General features: G+C 32.3%; 1 protein-coding gene and 1 long non-coding RNA gene across 11 annotated transcripts; one reads left to right on the forward strand and one right to left on the reverse strand.

The window, feature by feature from the left end:
• The first annotated feature begins 743 nt into the window (after nt 1-743).
• LOC111993993 (laccase-15) lies at nt 744-14,138 on the forward strand. The gene is made up of 7 exons (XM_024025843.2): nt 744-1,280; nt 3,167-3,318; nt 8,587-8,831; nt 11,565-11,690; nt 12,408-13,017; nt 13,185-13,543; nt 13,844-14,138. Exons 1-7 carry the CDS (start codon nt 1,173-1,175, stop codon nt 14,029-14,031), a joined length of 1,788 nt encoding a protein of 595 aa, XP_023881611.1. The 5' UTR covers nt 744-1,172; the 3' UTR covers nt 14,032-14,138.
• On the reverse strand, nt 3,438-26,112 carry LOC136066314 (uncharacterized). 10 transcript variants are annotated; one of them, XR_010627761.1, is made up of 3 exons: nt 25,584-26,112; nt 17,810-17,851; nt 3,438-6,603 (listed from the first exon to the last, which is right to left on the reverse strand). It is a non-coding gene; the product is annotated as an uncharacterized LOC136066314 (long non-coding RNA). The 10 variants fall into 10 exon arrangements; XR_010627757.1 differs by having other exon boundaries at nt 3,438-7,058; XR_010627760.1 differs by having other exon boundaries at nt 3,438-6,550; nt 17,810-17,871.
• Between the last annotated feature and the right edge of the window lie 741 nt (nt 26,113-26,853).

Consider the following 26,853-nt stretch of genomic DNA (forward strand, 5'->3'; position numbering starts at 1 on the left):
TTATTTTTTATGTGTGACAAGCTAATGTAGTGTAACAAGTAAGAGTTGGTTTGTCCTTTGTTTCAGGAGGCAAATAGCAGTTTAATGTAATATAGTAATAATTACTTATTTAAGAAAGTTGACAAAATAAAATTTTTTTTATCAGAACTAAAAATTTTAAACAAGACAAACATTCCCTCCAAATTTGACTGTAGAAAAATTTTTAAATTTTTTTTATTAAGTATAAATTTTAAAAATTTAACTATTAATTTGAATGTTCTTTATATTTTTAATATGCATGTTAAATTTTGTTCAAATTCAATATTATTTACTATTCAATTAGTAAACTTATTTTTTTATGTCACAAAATTTTGAAATTTAAATATTTGATTGATGATATAAAAATTAATTTTTGATTCTTTTGAAATTTTGTAAATATAAAAAATAGAATAAAAACATATAACCTACCAATTAAAATTTCAAAATTGAAGTACAATAAAAACATATAAAAATAGTTTAAATGATTTCTTTCTAAACTTTCCTTGATTTAAAGTCTTTTATTCAAGATAAAAAAGAGCTTACCCACCCGTATAACAAGGCTGACTTGTTCAGTGTTCCAGTGCGGTTGTCGGCTCTTTCCACGTGGTGTGTGTGTGTCACTGTCACCCTTTATAAATAATAACTCTCTCCACGAGACATTATAAATGTGCAAATATAATATCATAATATATAAAATGTGGTTGTCTTCCTTTGCAAATATAATATCATGACCAACCGTGAGTATTCTAAGAATCTAAAGTCTAAACTACCAGTTTCTTCTAACAAGACTTCTCAACTCACATCTATCTACCTTCCCAGTACTACTTCAACAATCCAGCAATACAGAAATCCAAGTAAAAATGGGGCGAAGTTTGGATTCAAAGTCTAGTTGCACCTTACCAGTCACTTGGTGATACCTGTTCAATTTTAATCACGTGTTATTGTTTCAACAAGTTCAGTGCATTAACATGCGAAGACTGTTCAAGATTTTAAGGGAAAAGTACATATCCAAAGACGTCTACGCATAAAACACCATCCTTCACATATATAAGTCCCTTTCCTAAGGACTGCTACATTTGAATGAAGTCAGGCTTCATACGTGTATAGCTAGCTCTCAAAGCACAGCGTGAATATCACATTGAAGAGAGTGAGATATGAGTTTCAAGAACAAAGAATCGCTGATACACCTTATTGGCTTTGTGTTTCTCGTTGCGCAGTGTCTTTGCATGGTCGAAGGCAAGGTCCATTTCTATGAGTTTGTTGTAAGTGCTTACTATATTACAGTCTTGACTTTTATTTTTTAACTTCAAAATCACCGGTCTCTTTATTCAGCCGAAACAAAAACTTGAAAATCACTGCTGCAATAGTAATGTCTATATATAGTAGTAAATGTGTTTGATTCTAGGTAGAGGCGAAGCTTGCTGAAACTAAAAACTAAAAATAATTTTTAGATTTCTGTTCATACCAAAAATCCTGTTTATTTTTGCACTATCTTATAAATAAATCTAAAAATTACACAAAAATGTATTTATCTGCCCCTGAAAATTTGCTCTCTCAAAATTTAGAATAGGCTACTCAAATTGTTAAGCTAATCCAGTAAAAATTTAACCCAAAAATTTAATTTGGCAAAAAGGAAAAAACTCAAAAAATTAAATTTGGTAAAAATAAAAAATAAACAATCAAACAAAATTCACCATCTGGCCCAATAATCAGCCCATGTTCCTCCAAAACCTCTCATTCACCTTTAATAAATTCAAAATTTGCAACGTATATAAACTCAAAAAAAAAAAAAAAAAAAAACCAAAACAAAACAAATTTGATTACTGTGTACTGTCCCAATTGCGCCGCTTGCCATGGCCAATTAACCACACCGCCAGTGTTCTTGCTGGGAGTCTATAACGCCATTCCTCGTCGGCACCACTAGTATACCTCTTTCTCTTTTGCCGCTCTCTCATCTGTTTGCTCAACACTGCTGTTATATTTGTTAATAACTGCTCAACACTGCTGTGAAGCAATTCTCTTGGACTGACTAGTCAACTTTTTTTTCTTTTCTTTTTTGGAGAAACCGACGAGTAAACTTCAAGACTTGTAATGAAGAGCTGTACAGCTGTACAGCATTACACATATAATACTTTTCTCCACCTTTATTTTTATTTTTTTAATAAGAAGATATATTAGTTTTGTTCTGTTAATTTAATGCTCTTTACACAGTACAATAATAATAATAATAATAATAATAATAATAATAATAATAATGGTAGTGTGGTTTATATTAAAATACTAGATTATCTATTTATTATCTGATAATAGTAGAAGGGCAAATAATTGTTTAATTGTTTTATTTAATCTAATTGCACTTAAATAGTAATTTGTACTTAATTGTTCACATTATATATATATATATATATATTGACAAAAATTATTATATAATTCTTCAAAACTCAAAACCTACTAATCAACCTTTTATCCTAAATGCTGAAACATTAGATGTAACTCCTTAGAAAAGCTCTAAAATGTAAAAAGATTAGTTCGAACCTAAGTACAAATAATTTAGTACAGTGAAAAAAATGTAGACACAAGTATAATTACTTGAAGTTAGTTTATGAAATTAAGTATTTTATTTTTGGTCACAATTTGGGCCAAATTAACTTGAGTCTTTTGCATTTTGAGCTAATGCAGGTTGAACTAATGTAGGCGCTTAACCCATTGACACATTGTAGGCATAACTAACTTGGCCCCCTAGGAAAATTTCCTACCTCTGCCACTAATTCTAGGGACATTATATAAACTTTACAAATTGATGCAACACTACTAAGAAAAATAAATGACTTTTACTTATTGTGTTGTTAAAATCTATCAATTATATGCATTGTCATATCAATTTGTAATTTATTATAAAATATAGGGAAAATTTCAATTTAAACTCTATAGTTTAGGAATAGTTTGAGTTAAATCTTATAGTTTCAAAAAAACGTATCAAATTAAACCTTGAATATTTGAAAGCTAACAAATTAAACTCTGAAGTCAAAATTTGGTAACACCATTAATTTATCAATATATATGAGTTTGTCACCTGGATTGGAGAATAGTAGCATGATTTTTTTGTCCTTAGATTAATTTATCAATATATATGCTTCTTATCATGCAGCTTACAGAGAAAAATTTCACAAAGCTGTGTAACACATCGAGAATGTTAGTTGTAAATGGCAGTATTCCAGGACCTGTAATACGAGTTCACAAAGGGGACACAATGTATGTCAATGTTCACAATCACGGTCATTATGGGGTGACCATTCACTGGTAAGCTTATTCACTTTCTTCACAAATATGCATGTGTGTATTCAAATTGCTTTTGAATGAGTTTTGTTGGTTGCTTTATATCAAGAATCAGAGTGTTTGGAGGGAAGAAAAAGTAGAAAGAAAGAGAAAAGTGTAACTAATTGTAATTATGATTAGCTTAGTACAAAATACATAGCTCTGTTATTTATATACAGAATCAGAGATGTGGGAAAGAAAACTAACAGCTAACAACCTATACATGTGGATAACAAACTAAATTCCACCTTATAAGCTTAAGCCTATATACATACAACACATGTCGTTTAGCCTATAAAAGAAAAACTACTTGTAGCTTAGACATATGATGACTTTAGCTCACTTCTTCAAATTTTCTGTATTTGTACCATCTTAATACTCCCCCTCAAGATGGAGCAAAGATGTTAAGAATGCCTATCTTGTTAAGTAAGGAAGTAAACTGATATGAACTGAGAGGCACGGTGAATAAGTAAGCTAGCTGATGTTTGGTAGGAACATGAAATGTTTTGATTAGCTTGGCTTGTATCTTTTCTCTCACAAGATGCCAATCTATTTCTATTTGTTTTGTTCTCTCTCATAAAACACAGGGTTCGCAGCTATATGCAAAGCTGCTTGACTATCATAGTAAAGTAAGACAACTCTAGGATGACTTATAGTTAAGTCTTTTGAGTAATGTCAACAGCCACATAATTTCACAAGTGGTAACAGTAATTGCTCTATACTCAGCTTTGACTGAAGACCTGGAAATTGTTGACTAAATATTAGTTCTCTAAGGGATTAATAAGTCTCCCAAGAACACACAATAACCTAGGTCATATTTTCTAATATTTCGACAAGAAGCCCAATCTGAATTTGTGTATGCCTTTAAATGCAGCTGAGAATTAGCCCCAAAGAATATACCTTTACCCAGTGTACCTTAGAGATATTGCAGTACTTTCAGAGCATCTTGAAAATAAGGCATTCTGGGTTTATCCATAAACTGACTCAACTGATGGTGATATCTGGTCTAGTGAGGGCCAAGAATAGAAGCTTCCCAACCAACCTTCTATACTTTGTAACATCTTGTAATAGTTCACCGCTGTATTTTGACAGCCTGCAATTCTGATCCATAGGAAATTTAGCTAGCTTAGAGGCCAAGATCCCAGCTTCTTCCAACAATTCCAAGTATACTTCCTCTGACATAGGTGCATGCATTTAGTACACTTAGCTATCTCAAGGCCTCGAAAGAATTTCAAAGGTCCCAAATCCTAGAAGTTTTAATTGATCATGCAAATATGTCTTAAAACTATTAGCATCTTCAAGCTTGTTGATAGAAACCAATATGTCATCTACATATACAAGAACAATGAGAACTGTGCCTTCTATCACTCTTGTAAATAGTGAGTAATCTGATTTGGGTTGCTCAAAACTTGTTCAAGAATAGCATTGGTCAATTTATCAAACCATTCTCTGCTAACCTGCTTCAATCCATACAAAGATTTGTTTAATCTGCAAACTTTAACCTCCCGCTTGCTAGCAACATCAAGTACATAATCCAGAGGCAAATGCATATACGATTCTCATGAAATCCCCATGAAGAAATGCATTGTTAATATCAAGTTTAATAATATGCCAATCTTGAATTGTAGCTACAGCTAAGAGAGTCCTCACAGTAGCAAATTTGGCTACAAGTAAGAATGCTGTTGGGTGTGAGTAAAGTCTCACATTGAATAATGATGAAAAGAACGAGAGGTAAATACATAGTTAAGCTCATACCCATTGGGCTTAGTTGTTTTGGATTAAGTGTGTCTCTATATGTTATATTAACTACTCAAGGAGTCTCTCTATGATGTTTATGACCCTTATTAAGTACACAACAATTAACACACAATCACCCTAGAAATGAATAGATATATTAGATTGAAATTTTAATGATCTAACCATTTCTAAAATATGTTGATGTTTTCTTTCAACAACTGAACTGAGTTTTGTTGAGGTGTAGCAACAATGAAAGTTTATGACCCTTATTTTTTGAAAAACTCTAGTAATTTGAGATCAGGAGCATTGTCTGATTTGAGTCACTTTATCTTAGCATGAAATTGCGTGTCAATCATAGAAAAGAAAGTTGGAATATGTATAGAAGATTCAAACTTTAAACTCATGAGATAAAGCCATGTAGTTCTAATACAGTCATCCACCAAGGTTAGGAAATATCTAAAGCCTTCTAATGTAGGAATTGAAAAAGGGCCCATTTGTCATAATGAACAAGATCAAAAGGATGCTGAGACATGTGGTTAGCACTTCGAAAGGGTAGCCTTTTATGCTTTGCCAAAGTACAGATTGTCTAAGTAAATTGCTCATTATTATTAACAACAATTTGAGGATTACAATGAGAAAAGAGCAATTGCCTAGACACGGAGGGATGGCCCAATCTGGCATGCCATAGATGTACACTTTGGCTTTTATTTTTTACAAAAGTAAGGGAACTAAAACTTGCAAGCATAGCTGCTGAAAAATTATTCATACAAGAAACATTGGAAACAGTGGATGGAAAAGAAAATTAAGGGTATGTAGTAAGAGTAGTGTCCAAAAGGTATGGATTCCCCTTTGCTCTACCTAATCCAATCGTCTGTCAGGGTTGTAGGCCCTGAATAAAGAAAAGGGTATCCAAGAAAATTAAACAGCAAGAATGATTTTTGGTTAACTGTCTTACAAAAATCAAGTTGAAAGAGAAAGTTAGTACAAAAAGAACATTATGCAAGGTGAGAGTGGATGTTAACTTCATTGTTCCTACATGTGTAACAACTGCCTTGTAACCATTTGGATTGAACCATGTGGTATGTGGCTCCTATATCTAGAATCCAGTCTTAGAAAGATATTAAGGAAGAAGCAGTGAAATTACTTGAGAGGACTGAATGTTCAAGAAAGGATTTAAGAAATTTACCTGCAATGTCCTCAAAGGCTGCAAAGGTTGAAGGCTGTATGAACCTGAAGTCTGTGTCATCACATAAGCAGCTTGTGGTCCTGGCAATTTAAACATTGATTGTGATTCTTGAGGGTTTGTGCTTGCAGTACCCATTTCAGTAAATTGAGAACTTAAAATAGCTACATGTTATTTAGCTCTTGACACTATGATTGTGCCTGTGAAAGGGTGAGCTTAGGAGCTTCAGATGCAAGTGCTGGCCTAGGAACCATAAAAACTGCAGCTTGATGCATTTGACCTTCCCTTCCTCCATTCCTATATCAAGGAGGAAATCCATGAACCCTATAGCACTAGTCAATAGTGTGACCCTTCAAACCACAATGAGAACAGATTGGTCAATCTTTATTATTGGAATTAGAACAATGAACAAAAAGAGCTTTCAGTTCTAGTAGCTAACACAGCAGATTCAACCACATAATTGTTCTTAAGCCTACAGATTTCTGCCTTTTCTCTAGATAAACTAGTAAGAAAACCTTGATAATTGATGACATAGGTTCAAGCAAAAGAATTTTCCCTCAAGATTGGAATAGCTCTCATTCAAACCCATGAGGAATTCAAGAACATACTCTTCTTGAAATATATCATGCACCTTCAACAAAGCACCACATAAACAATCTGACAAAATTCTATAACTGATCAATTCTTCCCAAAAACACTTCAGCTTGATGAAATACTCTCCAAAAGTAAGTGAACCTTGAGTGTGACAAGCTAAAACTTTCTTCAATTCAAGAATTCTTGGACCATTTCTTTGAATATACCGTACCTTCAAATCCATCCAAAGATCATGAGCTCAATCTGAATAGATCTCACTACCAGCTATGTCTTTGGAAATAGAATTGATGATCCATGAGAAAACCATGTCATGATATATATATATATATATATAGTGTTTGTCAAACGCACATGTAATGACATTATCTTCCATTTTTTACAATAGTTACAACCTTTTGGGATTGAGGCATTGAGTGACCCGAGAAGCATATTTTAACGTGGTATTTAGTTTGAGAAATTTAATGCACTCTTTGTTGTTCATATTTCTATAAATAATGCAAGAGAATACGTAAATTACACTATTTGGTGTTCATATTTCTATAAATATAATGCTAGAAAATACGTAAATTTAAGTCAAGCGTTCTGACTGAGTGACAACCTATTGTATTATTGAATTAAACAAAAAACAAAAATGTAGACCTAGGAATGTAATGATGCTCATTTTTTTTTTATAATATTAAAATGTTTTACACATTTTAATTTTATTAAAAAAACACTAATAACTTTATCTAAAAGAAATTAAAAATGAGAGCTAAAAAATAAAAACCATGTATTAATTATATTTATAAATGTGTATTGATTAGTTTTGTATACCATAAAAAAAAAAATTAAAAACAAAAAAACAAACAAACAGAAAAACAAAACAAAACAAAACAGAGGCATAGCATGAACTATTATTAATTACAAGTTCAATGCATTAACACTTTGTACTGACATAAAATAAAATTATTTACATTCTAGTGCTTTGTTGGTCTAAGTGTAGATTGATTAGGTATGTGGTTTGATTGAGTAATGCAAGGAGGTAAGTTTAATACTTTTCAACATACTACTAAACAATTTGAATAGTTTCTTACTCATTTTGGTAGCTAATTTAAGGGTAGGTTCCTTGACTAAATTAGGATAATCATCCGTAAGAAATAAATTTTTTCTAAACTTGGGAATATTGATACACATATTTTGGTAGCATTCTATATTCCACAAAATGTGAGGTTTTGGGGTAATTTGGATTCAGTTAATCTAGATTTTTTTAAATTGTGAGTTCCAGTTAGCTCAACTAGTAAAATCTTTAATGGTTAATAAAAAGATTTTGAGTTCAATCTCCCACCTACACTAAAAATCGACTAGTGTCTTGGTCTGATGATAAAAAACTATCATCAGAAGCGGAAGCCTTAGGTTGAAACTTTCTCAAAGAAAAAAAAAAAAAAAAAAATTTTTTTAAATTATTCACATCCCCATTAATTAATCCCATAAGATGCTTAGGAATGCTAACTCCAAACCAAACACCAATGAATATATCATAGCTCTCAAAACGTTAAGAAATGTTACAAGATGACTATAAACCAAACATCAATAAATCTAATATATTTCTCAAAAAACTTAATTAACTTAGAGTTCTATGAATTCATATTCAGACAATAAAGATGAAATAAATCTAGCGAACACATTTTCATCACTCCATTTGTTACATAAGTATTCCTCAACAAGATTCACATTATTGGATAATTTTATGGTTCTTATAGGCATGGTGTAAAGCAACCAAGAAATCCATGGTCAGACGGCCCAGAATACATCACGCAGTGTCCTATTGAACCAGGATCAAACTTCACCTATGAAGTCATATTTTCTACCGAGGAGGGAACTCTCTGGTGGCATGCACATAGCGATTGGACACGAGCCTATGTTCATGGTGCCATTGTCATCTTGCCTGCTATTGGAACAACTTATCCATTTCCCAAACCAGATGAAGAAGATATCATTGTTCTTGGTATGCTAATATTTTTTAAATATCTCAATCCCACTAGATTTTAAATAAATAAAAAAATTCCACATCAATTCTGCATTGAATAAACATTCAACATCATATGGTATCACCCACAACATCAACTCAATGCATAGGAGTTACCAAGTGTTGAAAAAATAAATATGACTAATGCTACCTATTGTTGATGGTCATTTTCATGACAAATTTTCTACAAGCCTGTTTCGGCCGAGCCCGACTTCTTTGTAGGCTCAATCCATATATTTTCTTTTTTTTTTTAATTTCTTTTTGCATGGCCTAAGCTTATGTCACCCGTTGGTGAAATTAACAAAGTGTGATTTGGAGAGTATGCGTCAGTTTCTCTTGAACCATTTGCATTATTAGCCCAGCCTATGCATACTATCAAGTGGGCTAGGGAAGCTAGTAGCACCTTAGATCTATGGAGAAAATTTTCACCCCAAATGAGGTCTTATGCTCTCAATGTCTGTGGCTAAATTTATTGAATGAACCCTTTTTAGCTTTTAAGACATGGCTAACTCTCATTGGCCAATCCCAACTATTGGCAACCACTAAATGTAGCCTCCAAGAATCTGAAATACCTGAAACAGGGGACACAATGGGTGCTTAGTCAAATTATTTCCCAAAACCATGCTAAAAGGCCCTTGCTTTACCCAAACAAAAGCTGTAAAGTTTTAGATCCCTAGAAAACACAGTGTTTAACCTAATTTATTAGCCAAGTTCTTACTTAATTTAATTATTCAGATCTAGGTAAAACATAACATAACATGCATAGTGAAAAACTAAATAACACAAGATGTGATGACCTAGGAAAACCAATGAAACAGCTCATTTCAAGGTAAAAACTTGGGAGGAACTATCCCAAAAGAACAATCCACTATATCAAATTGAGATTTACAGTCAAGAATACTAATTTGTAATAAATATAACACAGTACCAAATTAGGCTCTGAACTCCTCAGACTTCTTTGTCCTGGACATGCTCTCACATGAACCTCTAGTTCATGTCTTGATCTTTAGTACACTTGATAGCTAAAGCTTGACTGCAACTTTAATCCACTGAAACTAGCAATGAGTTTGATCTCCGATAAGTGCTTGATGAAATTAGAAGGTATAATACCTCACAGATTTCACAAAAGTAACTCTCAAGGCTTGAAAAACGTATAATATGATTTTCCTTTTATACCTAGCAGTGTTGAACTCAAACCCTAAACGTTTCGCAAGCTATTGGGCATTGTTTAAAATTCATCAAAATCTTAGTTTGATCAATCAAAGCTCTCTCTCAATCTATCGAGCTTGAAAGATTTTCAATTCTTCTTTCTCCAGCTTGAATGTTCTTGAATCTTGACTTGTATCAACTTGAGCAATGTCTAAAACACTTTATAAACCCTAAGATCTAATCCTAGACAAGCTTTTGTTCTTGGTTCGCCAACATACAAAGTATTTAGAACCTAAACATTTATGTCAAAATATTTAGAACCTAACAAAAGCCAACTTAAAATTACCTTTATTCAATATCTTGGTGGCTCAAAGCCTCAACCATTAGCAAAACGCCAATCATTAAACACACCCAAGACTCAATATATAACCCCCTTAATTAGTTGAAAACACTAACCATGCTTTACTCTTAAAACTGCAACCTTAGAACAAAAACTCATTCAGTCAACAAAGGGTCTCATTATTCTGATGTTATGGGGGAGAAATATTGGTACAGAGAAGCCTTCTCTCTCTTCCTTACAATCTCTTTCAATTTCCTCTTCTTGCTAACTATTGGGGAAAGTTTCAAACCTGAAGTTCTATGTGTACTTTTTGCATTTTTGTCAATGTAATTTTGATTTCTCTCTTGTTAAATCACCATTTAACTTTGTTCATCACACATTTAGAATTTTAGGCTCCACTCTCCACAAATATTCACTTTTAAAGAACCCGAGAGGAGATTTGGGCCTGCTCTTATATTTTGGCCTTTATCCCAAAAAGGTTCTCAATATTTTGGCGACTCCATTGTGGAGTCAAGTGGCTAAAACAAGAGAAATTATGCCTCCAAAGAAGCAAAAGCAATGAAGAGATGGTGTTTTTAACACCAACTTGTTCCAAGAGGAGTTGTATGAAACTTTGCCTCGATGAAGGAGAATCGTGAGGTTGAGCTAAAAAAGGTCAATCGTCAGCTGGTCGAGCTACTGAAGATGCTCCAAGGAAACTGTAGAGTTTTTAATTGTTATGTCCAACCAAATGTGAGGGCCTTCTATAGATAAGGAGTAGAGACTATTTATTTGATACACATATTATGTTTCATAATCCTCACGATAATATAGCGGGGTCCTATAGACGGGAAAAAAGAAAAATTAACCAAAAAAAAAAAAAAAAAAAATGGGGAATAGAAAAAAATGCACTTTATGTGCAGCCCAATATTTTTGTATGTAACGAAAGAAAGTTTGTTAACAATACAAATTCCAAAATTTGGTGGAAAAAAAGTACTTAATTATTTCTAAATGTTAAGTTTCATGTTTGATGTACGGCATCTATAGTAATTAAGTGATAATTAAACATAGACAACTTTTATTGAGTATTAACTGCACATTTACTAAATTATAATTAATTTGATGGTGAAAAATCATTTTCGGCCTCATCCCGTGCATTTGCACAGGTTAACAGCTAGTACATGTCAGTGAATAATATTATGCTATTGTATTTCTAATTCAGTTTTGTTTTGCTAAGGATGCAGGTTCATGGTATAGTGGAAACTTAAAAGCCTTAGTGGATGATAGCCTATATTATGGAAGTGACTTGCCACACTCTGTTGCTTTCACCATAAACGGCGAACCAGGAGACTTGTGTCCATGCTCCAAAGGTTTGATAGCAGATTTTACATTTTACATTTTAGTAATACCCTAAATCAAGATCTTCTAAAGTTTTTAATAGAGTAATGCTCAAAATATTATAAATTTTACTACAGAAAGTTAATAGATTGGTGTGTCACCAATTACAAAAAATTAATTCAAACATTCATTTATTAGACAATTGAAATCCACTAATCATATTCATTGTTACATCCGTGTGTAAGCTTTATGCAGTAAAATTTGTAATACTTTTAGTATTTTTCATAAATTTTACAACATAAGCCTTACAAATTAATTTTCCACCAAATGCAAAAAAGTAATTCGAACTCTCATTTCTTAACATATGAGTGATACTAGGAATATACAATTTTTACTACATTACTTTTACAATTCATTTATTTTATTTCTACATTCATTATCACATTAATTTGTAATGTTATATAGTAAAATTTGTAGTATCTATATCATTTTCTAAAATTTATAGTTTTCCTATCATTAGTCTTTGTACCATCCCTAACATCAGTCTACTGCATAATCATTACAAGTTAATGTCTCACAAATCACAAAAGAGTGATTACACATTCATTTATTAGGTTTAAGAAATCCATTGATCATATTCATTGTTATATTAGTTTCTTGATCATTTAAAATTTGTAGTATATTTAGCACTATCCATAAATATATCGCATATTGGAATCATAAATTGATTCATAATCTTAATCTTGTAGAAACAACATACCATCTAAAGGTTGATCAAGGCAAGACCTATCTTCTTCGTCTAGTCAACGCAATTGTCGCTGCAGATATGTTCTTTGCAGTTGCTCAACACAATCTCACAATTGTTGGAATGGATGCACATTATATCAAACCTATAACTACTAGTTACATAATGATAAGCCCTGGACAAACCATGGATATCCTACTCACAGCAAATCAAAGTCTTGGCCAATATTATATGGCTGCTCGACAATTTTGGAGCCAAAATGTAAAGGTTACAGAATTCGACCATGTCAATACCACTGCAATCATCGAATACAAGGGAAACTATACCATCCCATCATCTCCTTCCTTTCCAAGTACACTTCCCATTTACAAAGACTTAAAGGCTGCCATAGCATTCTCAAAGAATTTTAGGAGCTTAGCAAGCAAAGAACATCCAGTAAATGTTCCCCTAAACGTAACCACCAAAATGTATATAACACTTTCTATAAGTGACATTGCTTGCCGAAATAGCACATGTACATCAAAAGGTAATGGTACTGATATACTGGCTACAAGCGCGAATAACATAAGTTGGAGTAGTCCAATTGCTACTAATATACTGCTTGCTTACTACAGGTTTGTCTCCCCCATAATTTATTTTTAATATTCATTGCTTTGGTTTTGTGAAGAATAAACTAAATATAAATATTTCATCAAAATGTAACATGATGAGTATCCTGCTACCATATATTATGACAATACATTTTGATATTTGATTAAATTAAAACCTTTCATATATGCAGAAATATTAGTGGGGTATACACTACAGATTTCCCAGACGAACCCCTTTACTATTTTAACTTCACAGCTGACGATCTTCCAGTTGATATTGCAATAACAGACCTTGGGACCAAGGTGAAGGTGTTGAATTATAATGACGTTGTTGAGGTTGTTTTTCAAGGTACCAATTTGATGGAAGGCGCTGGGACTCATCCAATCCATTTGCATGGGTATAGCTTTTACGTGGTTGGAACAGGTTTTGGAAATTATAAAAATGAAACTGACCCAAAAGATTTTAATTTGGTTGATCCAGTCGAAGTGAATACCATCGGTGTCCCTAAGAATGGATGGCTTGCCATCAGATTTATTGCAAACAATCCAGGCAAGTTATATATATCACTATTTTATATGTTTAGTTACTATTATTATAAAACAAATTGCATGCATTAGAGACAGCACATTCATTGGCACAAGATCTTGTAACTGCAAATAATAAAAATAAATATGGATAATTTTTTTATAAAAAATATAATAATAAAATTAAGGAAGGTGAGATCAAACTTGTGGAAAAAGGTGCTATGTTTTTGTGAGCTAGCCCATTGATCTAGAAGCATGTTGTTTTGGTTGGTCTATAATCTATATTATGTATCATGGATGTTAACATCAATCACATATTTGGCAGGTGTATGGTTTTGGCATTGTCATTTAGATAGACATATGACCTGGGGTATGTCAGCTGTTTTTATTATAAAGAATGGAGACACTGCTGAGACAAGTATCCGTGAACCCCCTCCTTACTTGCCTCCATGCAAAGTTCCATTACAATCGTGGCTCCAGAACAATGATGGATCAAATGAAAAAGAAAATTAATCCGATTTTTCTCTTAATGCATTAATATTTATCTACTTATGTAATAATTTTGTTAAATGTTTTATTGCATTAATTAACTATAGTTCATAAAGAGAAATTATTCAATATTCCAAGAGTGTAGACACCCATTTTGCATCCCTTTATTTTTATCATTCTTATTTTTTTAGAATTAATGGCAAAATGTTCATTTTATGTGTGAAAACTCCAATAATTACCTTGATCATAAATTTCAGATCTTGAGTGTCCAAGTACAATTTTATGAAAACTTGTCTTTTCATGTGTTCCAAAAAATGTTGAGATCCTTATTTTATTAATACTTAAATTGGATTGGTCGATCCGTAGTGTTAACTTATACATGAATGCATAAGATTATTGTAGATTGATTTTAATTGTTTTGTGAAAGATTAATTAAAATATTTAATCACTACTGCACACCGTTGGTGCAATGGTCACTCTACAAGTATAAGTGCTTATAAAGTGTTCTATTCTAGCTTAATGTAAGTATATATGTGTGTAAGTCTCATTTCTGGATAATGCATTTATTTTATTTTATTAATTAGAATTTTGAACCATTATTTGTGGTGTGCTTTTGTGTTCCCTCTCTTTTGTGTGTGTTTGTTTCTCAAAAACAAAAGGTTTTTTTCTTTTTTTTAAACAAACAAAAGGTTTTAACCATTAAAGAACACTATCAAAAATAGAGTCTAACACTGCGTTTGAGTATGGTGAATTTAGGAAGGATGGAAAACATAGGAAAGAAAATAGAGTAGAAAACTGAATTTTCCACTATTTGGGAATAGAAAGAAAATAGGGTGGAAACCCTAGGAGAAAATTCTCTCCCGGGCCCACAAATTTTTTCCTCCCAAATCGGGAGGAAAAGCCATGAGAGAAAAGTGTCTCATAACACTTTTATCATAATGCCCTCCCACCTACCATCATTCATGACCTTCTCACCTACCCTACCTGATGACTTTTGCCCACAAATCCTTATCACTTTTTCTCATGTTCTTGTCTTACCTTCAGCACACCGTCCAGTGGTCTAAGTTCTCCTCTCTTTTCTTTTCTTTTTTTTTTTCTTTTTTTTCTTCTATTTTTTTTTTCAACATGATCTATTGTAATTTATATGTATACTATTGTAATTTTTACATTATAATAATAAAAATAATAATATAAATTTATGTATATGATGTGGTAAATTTTATATTATTTAATGAGTACGAATAAATCTATTTCTTACATATTATGTAACAAGGGTATAATAGTTAATTTATATAAATTACATTTTCCATCATTTTCTTTTTTTCTCCAACCAAACAAAAGAGTTTTTCACCCTCCCACTTTTCTACCCCTCCAACCAAACACATAAGAGGGAAAACTAAATATTTTCCATCCTCTCACTTTTTCATCCTTCCACAATTTTCCATCTTCTCACTTTTACACTCCTCCATCCAAACAGACCCTACTAAAAATGCTGAATTGCCTATCTTAAAAACGCTGAAAATTGAAGTCAAATAGAAAAACTCAAAAAGTGGGTCGTATGGGACTCATCAACACTTCCATTTAGGATAGGACGCCGACGGGAGGCCCAGCATAGACTAGAATTCTCTAGTGTTTAGTTTTCTTCCATCCATCAGATTTTTTTTTTTTATACCAATGTTATCAATACGGTTTTGGTGTCTATTCCAGTCTATCCATTGGAACAAAATAGGTCGGTATCAGCTTATTTTAATGTACTGTTTCAAGGTTACTATTATTTTATTTTATTAGCTATATACATATATTTCTTTATATATTTTTGGTCAAACCCATATAATTTATTAAGAATTTTTAAATTAATAGTCTATATTTCAACTGATATATCAATCTCGAACCCAAATATCTATTTAATAATAATAAAATAATAATAAATTTTTTTGTAAATATAATAACACTAATATATATAGATAATAAAATAAATAACAAAATTTTTCTCCAAATTAGTTTGAAGATAAACCTTTCAAACTTTCCTAATATCTTTTTATTAAATGTGAATTTTGAAAAATCTATTGTCAAATTGCATTTTTTTATTATATCTTCCATGCCTGAAAACTTTCAAGAAAATCAAAAATCGATAGCTATATCATTAATCAAATATTTAAATTTCAAGTTTTTATACTTTTAAATAATGCATAAAAATACATTTATGGATCAAATAGGAATTAACATCCAATTTGAACAACATTTGACACGCATGCTAAGAACATAAAAAGATGCTATCCAACAGTTAAATTTTTGAAATATAAAGCCATGTTTGGGAGATGTTCTTGTGGGTAAAAATCAAACCCTTCAAACTCTTTAATTGGATGTGAATTTTGAAAATCAAATCCTAGTTTTGGCTCGGATTTGTGATTTTTTGATCGTTGTGTCTGATTAGGAAACCAACCGCATGATTTGAAGGTGGTTGGGAGATGTTCTTGTGGGTAAAAAAATTATGGAAATTTGACGGTCCAATTGAGAGAGCATAGTGGCTAAAGTTTTGCTGAGGATGGGTACAAGGGTGTGGGTCCATGACTTGGCAATTTTAGGATGGTGTCAAGTTTGAAATCCTGTTGTTGTATTGGATGAGTGGGGTGAAATATTGGTATTAGTGAAGTTTAAGCTCAATGAACAGTTTGATTAAGAGAATGGAGTGATCAAAGTTTGTGAAACTCAATCAAACCTTAGTAAAACTTCAAATTTAGCTTCATGACCACTAGATTTGATCAAAGTAGGTTAAGTGGATATGTTTTGAGTTACTTATCAAAAAAGTGGATATGTTTTGAGTTGGTACTGAGTCTAGATCAATGTTTAGAGTGGAATCAAGGTTTTCTCAGTTTTCATGCTTTCTCGGTTTCTGGTTTCAAAATGGCAAAACGAAGTAGCTAGAACACCCAACACATTTATAACCACCAACTTAGCCCCCAAATCTAGACTCAAATCTAGACTTTGAGATCTCAATAGATTTTTCCAATAATTTAATTTTTAGATTGTAATTAGGAAGCATAATTGTTTTACTCAGATTTTTACATCGCACTCGACATTCTCCCACCTTTTGAGGTTTTTACTTCGCAACCCATGTTATGTAATAATAACTGTGTGATATGTGTACAACACTAGGGGTGAGGTGTGAACTTCTTTACCTATGTGCATTTTTAGGAGTTGCTACCAATTATGGGAATTCTAAGGTAGAATTACTCACCTCAGCCTAATTGATTTTATTTCCTAAATTAAGTAAGAAAACCATAAGGGCTCCTAAGCAAAAATAGAAATTAATGGAATGTCTCAAACCAAAAGACATGGATCCAGAAGCTCAATTACGAGTGAGAAATGTATTAAGCACCCCGCAACGTCTATCCTAAAGGATATTACACCATCTTGAATTTAACCCTAAATTTCACTTTTTAAATTATAAATTAAGAATTTGGCATTTGGCATTTGGTTTTGGAAAAATTTTATTGCTTGTGTGAGCATGTATAATCTAAACAAGCACATGACAGTGAAGATTTGAATGTATGATATATAGGTTTACATAGAATGACATGTGAATGTATTACTTGTGATTCTATCTTAGGATGAGATGTGAATGCCTGACATGAATAGAACTATCATAGTATGACATTGAAGGCATGCCATGTGAATCTACCCGAAGGTGACATGTGAGTAATTTATTTTAGAAAACAAGATCAATAGAGTATAGCTAAGCAAGTGATTGCATGGCATTGACTAGAAAGGTAAACTGCATGGTAAATTTAATGAGGCTTACCTCATTGCATAGCATAGCATACCAAGTGTAATCTTGCAATTCCTTCTCCCAAAGTATTTTATCTCATGCAAAAGACATGAAGAAATAATGAGAGACACAAATGATTTAATTTCTAGAAGATGTGAAAACAATGTTATTTGTCAATTTCATTATTTTTTTAAGGTTTTTTTTTTTTTTGGGGCAAAATTTGGGACTGCAGTGGCATTATTATGACCTAAAGGGCCTTTGTGCAATTTTTGTAATTTTAAAGTGTTGGCATCAAAATGCAATTTGGACAAGTTTTGCGGTTGAAAATGCAATTTGAAAAAGTTTCAGGTATGAATATGTAATCTAGAAAAGGCTTTGGGGATGAAAATGTAATTTAGCAAAGTTTTGGTTCAAAACCTTCATTTTGTGAAAGTTTGGGGTTGAAGTGTAATTTTGGGAAATTTACGAGTCTAATGTAATTTCAGGAAGCTATGGGGTCTATGTGTAATTTTTTGAAAGTGTGGTGGCTAGATGTTTGTTTGGGGCCTTTCGGCTTGAGTGTTTAAAAATGGATGAGTCTGAGTTAGGAATTTTTGGGCTCGAGGGAGTTTGTTTTATTTTATTTAAGCGTGGTCTTGGCTTGAAATTAAGTACGAAGAAGGATCTCATAAAAATAAATATAAAAAAGTGTGAAGGAGGAGTTTGGGCTTGGAGAATTTTATTGTGGGCTTAGGGTCGGGCTACGAATGTGAGTGTAGGCAGGTGGTGATAATTGTTTGAAATTACACTATTATCTTAGTTTTGGTAGGCAATATATCACATCCATTTTATTTTTAATTACATGTAAATATATGAGTTCGAAATTTTTCCCTCAAATATACATATTAAAAAAAATTTTTTTTTTTAGGAAATTAAAACTAATCAGCTAATCATGTAACCACAAGATTCCAAAGGTCAAGATAATCATGCTATAGAAATATGTTGCACTGTCTTCCAGAAATTATTGGATTTCTTGCAATATGAGATTTCTAAAATCCCTTCAGCCAAAAAAAGATGAACTAAATTCCTCTTTTTAGGATTTTTTTTTTTTTTTTTTTTTAAACCGAACCTTGTAATTATTTATCCAAGTCTTCGTCAACGTAAGTGGCTGTCCATTCATCTATAAGAATAAAAGAGATCGACAGAATTTCAAGCAAGCCGCTCTTACTTTAGGACTACTTGTTCTTCTTCTAAAGGGATAGGCGGCGTGGGTATCTAATCATTTCTTTAAAGTTCATGAGCCTGTCACCTCTACTTAGGCCTGTTCAAAAATATTCTGGCACCGACAAAACCGGTCTGACCGCATTGCCCCGCCTCGCTTAGGGCTCCACCGAAGGTTTTTGGCATGGTGGTCGGCGGTGGATCTTCAATACCAATGTCAGACCGGTGTGGCCATCGGCGTCGAGATTTGCACACCAACGAAGACCAAACCGACCCAAGCGTGTTTTATATATATGTTAATATGTACAAGAAGAGGCCTAATGTTCTAAGAACTAAGAGGAGGCAACGTTCATCCATGAACAGGGTCGTCCTTATCAAAAAAAAAAAAATTGAATAAAAAAGACGTAAATGCACTTTTGGTCTTTACATTTTGAGTCCATTCTATTTTGGTCCCTACATTTTTATATTACCCCTTTTAGTCCCTAAAATAAAAAATGCGTTTCATTTTGGTCCTTACCGTCATTTCACTAACAAAAATTGCTGATGTGGCAAACAGAGTGCACTGTTAGGAGCTAACATGACCATTAAAATAATATTAAAAAAATTATTTGGTATTTAAAATATGTGCATTTTAATTTAAAATTTTAAACACAAACAAAAAATTTCTAATGTTCTTCCCCCAGAAAATGATTGATTGTTCTTCGTGTTCTTCTCCCAAGAATATGGTTGACCAAAAAATTAAAAAGTCAAGATTTTCTTTTCTTTTCTTGCATTTTCTTAGCATCAAAACAGGCAAAAACACATACAAAACAATGATCAAACTCAGCAATTCTAACACAATCAACTAACGAAATTCGAACAACGGTTAGATCAAAAACAAAAACCAAAAACACCAAAACCCAAAGTTGATTCTCATCAATAAAATACACCAAAACACAAGTCAATCCTCATCAGTTTTAGATTTGGTCAGATCAAACCACAGTGACCCACCCAGTCACCATCGATCTGGGTTTAGATAGAAAGAGAGGATGAGATTTTAGCCAGCCATGGGTTTCGGTCAAGAGTCTTAGGCTTTCGGCCATGAGAGAAGAGATAGAGAGCTCGGGATCTTCCACCAAATATCATCGCCACAATTGGAATCTTCCACCACGATGCTGGATAAATGGGTTGGAGTGGAATACTGGGACTTGTTTCTTGTTAGCCTTGATATTGGGGTTTCTTGCCTTTTCTTTTTCTTTCATGGATGATGTAGAGAGTAGGAGAAAATTTGGTGTTAGGGTTTTTGTGTGTTGAAGGGATTTTGATGTTTTTGGGTAGGCTCTCTTTTTGCGTTGAAAGACTGTTTTATTTTTGGTATTTTATTGTTTTTAGTTTTTGGTTGATACGTCTTTTACTATTTTCAATTAAAATTAAAAATTGAGAACTTCATATTTGGATAATAACTCCGATGAAGATTGAAGAATATGAACAAAAAACTAATGAAAAGAAAAGAATATTTAATTTGAAAATTTTTAAATCATAAGCTTAGAAATTTGTTTTAATTGTTTTTGTGACTAGGCTTTTTAAAAAAAAAAAAAAAAATTAAAATCTGAAGTGGTATATTTTAAATACTAAATTTTTTAATATTATTTTAATGGTCATGTTGACTTTTACTGTGCTAATAAATTTTACGCGTGTATTACGCGAAACATTCGCGAGCGTACGCGATAAACAAAATGACTTCCGTTTAACGTTTTCATTCCAAAGTTACAGTAAATAACGCGTTTTATTGGAATGAGGAGTTTAATTGCCGTGATATACGGCCTACGTAAGAAACGTAGACTGAAACACTAACATAAAAAAGACGGAGTAATTACAAAATTAGAGGATAAAAGCTGTAAAGGTTAGTGATAAAGTGATAATTACTTCCCCGGACTCAAGTCAAACCATTAACAGATTGAATAGACTAATATATGAATATATCATAAACTAATAAGTGATAACACTGATTGATAACAATAAAGCTGCCAAAACCTAAGGTCTTGTCTAAATAACTTTGTCTCCCACTTGCATTTTTTGAAAAAGGAAAAAAAAAAAAAAAAAACGCTGTATGGGCCGCAGGGTCAGTAGATTACAGTCATGTCAGTTTTTTGAAAAAAAATATATTAAAAATTACAATTAAAATATAAAAAAAATGCCTGTTACTATTTGAGTCACTGATTAGTCAGTAATTGTTCAAGATATTTTTTTTGTCTTTTGGAGCTCAGCCACTCACGTCTATTTTCTTGGGGTTATAATACTCAGCTGCTCTCATTTCTCCTCTTCACACTTTAGACTTCTGCCCCTCTCAAGTCTTTGGCGCTACTGCAGAGTGGAATCTACCGGCAGCATCTTTTATTTGGAAGACAGCCAGTCTCGCTTGTAAGTTTTAAGCTATAATTACATCTCTTTTGTATCAAATTATTTTTTATCATTTTTATTGTTTGGGAAATGGAGTTTTGTTATTGTTATATTAGTCTGAGACAAACCTCTGCACATACTAGCACATATATACATAATAAATATGCATGATAATAATACATAATAAATATGCATGATAATAGCTATAATTTACTCTTGACGAATATCGTTATTGAGCATAACTTTTATTATTGAGCATAAATTTGATATGAGATAAATATTTTTTTTTCTATTTTTGTAAATGTTCAATATCAAATTTTTATTTATTTATTATTCAATAGTTATAATGGAAGAAGGAGAATTTGACTCTAGAGCTAGCTCAACCCGTTAGGTGACTTAGGCAATTGCCTAAGGGCACTCGTAGCGGTGGAACAAAAAAGATATATAACTATTTTAGTTTTACTAAAACATAAAAATAACTATACAGCACTAGAGTTAAAAGCTTTATTTATTTTTTTAGTTTCATGGCTACAGTGTCTATTTATCTATGGATGTGCACTGTAGCTTAGAGTTTTTTCTTTTTAATTTTTTTTATTTTTTCCTGCTCAGTTGTGTATGTGACTGTGATGTTGTGTAGTGGTTGTGTGTAGTGGATATATTATTTTATTGTAGTAGGTATCTTATTTTAGTATGATGTTTATATAACTTGGTTCAAGATTTAGTATTCAAAGGAGAGGTTCTAAACCATTTGATAGTTGTATTTATGAAGATGTTTTGTTGAACATGCTGTATGTTTCCTTAAGAGTGTATATGGTTACATGATAATGCTTAAAACAGTGTATATTTATGCATGCATTATTGTCCTAAGCTCAAAGTACCCTTTGAAATGAAGCTGGCTCTTCTAGAGTTATGAGATAAATATGAGAATGATGACATTTCTTTAGGTTGGTACATTATTTGTTGACGTGTGCATAATATGTTTGTGGAAACCTCATTGAGGTGGGATTAGAATTTCCTTGATTCTAAGAGATAGGTTTTGAGATGAATGTGTAAGTTATGATAAGAAGTAATTGATAGTAATAAGCCTTGATTTTGGTTTAGGTGTTACCAGTCGCCAGCTCTAAGCTCCTTTGACTTTAGGCTCTCGGTTCCTCTGCTTTCAGGTAAGAGATAAGTTATATGAGTATTTGGTAAGTCATGAGGTTATTTTAAAGTATATTATGCATTAAAATGTTTTTGATTAGAGATATGACATGTAAGCATTATCAGACAAAGATATGTTCGTGAGCTTTCAAAAACTTATGTATATGATTTAAGCATATTGATGCTATTACTAATTCCATGAACATGATGAAGAAAACAATAGAAATATTTTTATTATAAAATGTTATGCAAAATAAGAAATTTCAATATGATGTATAAATATGAAATGTTTTTGGGTTATGTTCTTTGGTGATTTGAATTCTGCCAATAGGGGTTAATTACTGGCTTTCTATGGAAAATGTTATATGATTGGCCATTAAGTGGGATTGGCTCTGCTGTATCCACCCTTGTTGGTTACGACCAACTTGTGGAGGAAGCCAACTTACCCCCATGGTTGGAAGATATGTATTATGATGTGATCCTGGGAATACCTGGCATTGTGGGGAATGCTGGATGTCTAGTACCGTGGTGTTAGAAGCCTCCTAAATAAGTACAGACTTATCAGATATGGACTAACCAATAAGTTATTTATGAACAGCTATATTATGTTATTAATCATGAGAGAATTATTTTGTTAAATGTATTGTGGAAAGTTAAAAGCTCTCATGAAAAGAAGAAGTTTCTAATGAAAAGAAAGTTTTTTATTAAAGATAAAAGTTTCTGAAGTTTTGTTATGCTGTAAAGATAAAGTTTCTGAAAAAAGTACAAGTTTATGTTAAGAAGTTATCAGATATCTGTTTTCTTTATAAAACGTTAAGTTTTATAATTATGAAAGTCATAATATTTTACAAGAAGGAGTTTACGAAGAAAAGTTTTATTATTCTTTAAGATGCTTCCAGTTTAAGACAAAGTTACCGATTATCTGATTTTAAGTTAAAATGATCATTTTGTAATGAAAAAAAAATATAAAAAAAAAATATATATATATATATATATATATATATATGGTAACTTTGTAAGAAATGAAAGAAATTCAATCTGAAAGGCTTTGATAATATTATTCTGATAAGAAAAGGGAGAAAAATTATTTTTATGAAAAGCGTATAAGTTATTATTATAAATAGTATAGAATACTATGCATGAAAAGGGGTTATCCTATTTGAATAATTGTAAAATGAAATGAATTGATTTACATGCATCTTTATTAAATTCTCATATATCTTACCTTTACTGAGCTGTGTAGCTCACCTCTTCCACTCTTTCAATCAACAAGTTTTAATTTGGAGCAGAGGGAGCCTTAGTCGAGTTTTGAAAGGAGCTGGTTTTAGTTTTATATGTATATATCCTAAAGTAGTATTTGATGTTTAGTTTTGCAGTATTGTGAATTTTAGGATCTAATGAAAGTTGTACCTTAAGGTATTAAGAGATGTATTATGTGAAAGTATGAAATTTGAAAAACTGGAGGATTATGTTATTCTTTGAGTTCAGTATAGATGCTTTGAATGTCAAGTGAAAAATTATACCATTTAAGTAAAGAAACAAAGATGATAAGAAAGAGGGAAGCTTTGTAAAAGTTTTTGCAAGAGTTAAGTTGGTTCTTGTTAATATCAAGTTTAGGCTTGATATTAGCATGCCGGTCATGGTCACAAATCCAAGTATCGGGTTTGGGGCGTGGCAGTTATATTCTATCCTCAGATTTTATGTATTTAGTTGTGTTTATGAGAGATTTAATATTCATCGTTTTAATAAAATGGTAGAATTTTCACACACACCCGTATATATAGTGTAAGGTAGAATTTTAATGTTTTATATATAACATGTATACACATTATGCCATAAGTGATATCATCTTGGAATTGGTCTAATCCATAAAGACTAAAAATTAAATTTTNTTCATAAATTCATATTAAATCCTTTATAATCTTCTATTAAACATAATAGAACAACTATTGTATTTACTATTTATCTATAAAATAAAATACTTAACAAATATTTCCGTATTTTTTGTAACGTTTTTTTAAAATATAAACGTATTATACACGTAATATACACGTACCGTTATTTATCCGTTCTCGTATTTTTCTGCCGAATTTTTGAAACGTATTTTTCTTAAAATGACCGAAGTATACACGTCCGTATATTTTCTGTATCATACACGTATCGTATTTTACTAACTATGGTCTACACCTGTGTTTGCATTATTTTAATGGCACCATGTAGATAGATCTTCGGATTGGGCTTAATCTACATACACGGGTTGGGCTTGTTTGAAATGAATGTGGGTTGTGAAGGTGTGGGCTTGTTTAGGCTTAATTGTGGATCAAATCTGGGCTCAAAACAGACCGAGTGCAGTTCTCTCACATTCAGACCTCCATGGCCAGAACTCAAGAGCTTTCTCGCACTCTCTCTTTCTCTTCGCACAGACCTAAACCCATATGGCCGAAACCCTTAAGCCCTGCCACTGTTCACTGCCTAAATCTCCACAGCCACACCTCCATGGCGCCACCAACAGCCACCACGAGCCACAGCGAAATGGCTCTGACCCTTCGGTTTCTCCCTCCCAAAACCCACTCTCTCATCTCGCGTAGTCAGCCTAGGGCTGAACCAGATGAGCACCACCACCATTCACGACAGCACAGCTCAAAGGCGCCACCACAACTGGTGGCCGCCTCTCTCTCTCTCTCTCTCTCTCTCTCTCTCTCTCGCTTTGTCTTATCTATTTCTCTTTTATTTTCTGATCTCTTTGTTTCGGATTCTATGTGGGTTTGGGATTTAGATTTGGTTTGAGAGGGATTTTCTGATTAGGATTTTGGGGTTTTGATATGTGTGTTGATGTGTGTTTTGATTTGGGTTTTGGGCTTATTTCAAAACGGGTTTAGGTGTGGGTGTGAATCTGTATGTGTTTGTTGTGTGGAATTTGTGTTTAGTAGTACATGCTTGGATGAACAAAAATTATGTGTAGACTCTTTATGCCAGAGTCAAGCTGTGTGTTGGTGAGCATATAACGAATAGCACGATGTAAGTAGCATAGGAATGTAGGCAGAACTTAGCAAACACTTTATCAATGATAAAGAACAGTTATTACCATTTTTGATGTTATACTTTATTTTTCTTTGCGTATCTTCTGCTTTGAATCTGTTTGCTCTTTGTTTCTCCATCTTCCTTTGGGTTGCCCCATTTCTTAAATTCATCTGGTGGAGTTTGATTTTCTCCTTCACCTTCCTTGTTGATGCTACTTCATGTTTTTCCTTTTCTATGTCTCTGATTCGTTGTGAGCGATGTTTCTGGACTCAGTGTTGTTGCTGTTCCTTGGTGATAGTTGCTTGTTGGGACTTTAGTCAAGTGGAAAAAGGAGTGACCTTTGTTGGTTTTCTTGGCTTAATGGGTAAAAGGAGGAATTTTTCTGGGTTCTGGGGCTCTGTTTTTGGGTTTTAATGGCTGTATAGCTGCTGGGATTTCTAGTTTTCCTTTTGGGGTTCTTGGGCATCGTCTTTGAAAGTTTACGGGTGGTGAGGTTTTGGGCTCTGTGCTGGTGTAAATGGAAAAGATGCAGGATTTTTCTAGGTGATTTTGGTTTTGGTTCTGTTTTGGGGGTAGAAATGGAGAATGATTGCTGTTGTGGCGTTTCAGGAGGTAGAATTTTTGTTTACTACTAGACGTGGCAAAAGGGGCGGGGCGGGGCAATGGAATTGCGGGTCGACTCGACCCGTATTTTTCAAACAAAATTTTTTTTTTAAAATTATAAAAACAAATCAATGATAACCTGTATACAGTGAATAAATAAAATTAATTAAGCAAATAAATTAATTAAGCCTATTAATGTCACTTGTTAATATCTTTTCAATTTTGATAGTTTTGAGTATAATAAAAATTATTTCTAGTCATAAATTTATGATGGAAAAAGTCTTCAATATTAATAGTTCACTGTCAAAATACATATAATTACAAGTTCACATATTCAAAAAGAGATAGATCTTAAAACAAACAAAACAAGTAAGTCAGCAAAGTAGTAAGTTATCGGTCTTCTTAAGTGCACATGTTCCTATTACATTTAAAATAATAGTAAAGTTAAATTACTTAAAAAGATAAACTAAAAAAAAAAGTTTAAAAATAAATATAACATATTAAGTAAAGAAGAATAAGTAAATATTTTTTAAGAATTACATCTCAATCTCAATCTACTCAATGTTGGTAGCATATTCAATACTGCAAATATTCATACTTGCAAATTGTAACTCAAGTTGGCCAATTTCATTAGCATCTTCATCTACAATATAATATTTTAATAAATTAATGTACCATGAAAGCAAATCAATAAAGAATTAAAATTGTATAATTATAACTATAAAAAAAAA

This window comes from Quercus suber, unplaced genomic scaffold (genome assembly GCF_002906115.3).
Source record: "Quercus suber isolate HL8 unplaced genomic scaffold, Cork oak 2.0 scaffold_31, whole genome shotgun sequence".
In the NCBI taxonomy this organism is placed as follows: domain Eukaryota; kingdom Viridiplantae; phylum Streptophyta; class Magnoliopsida; order Fagales; family Fagaceae; genus Quercus; species Quercus suber.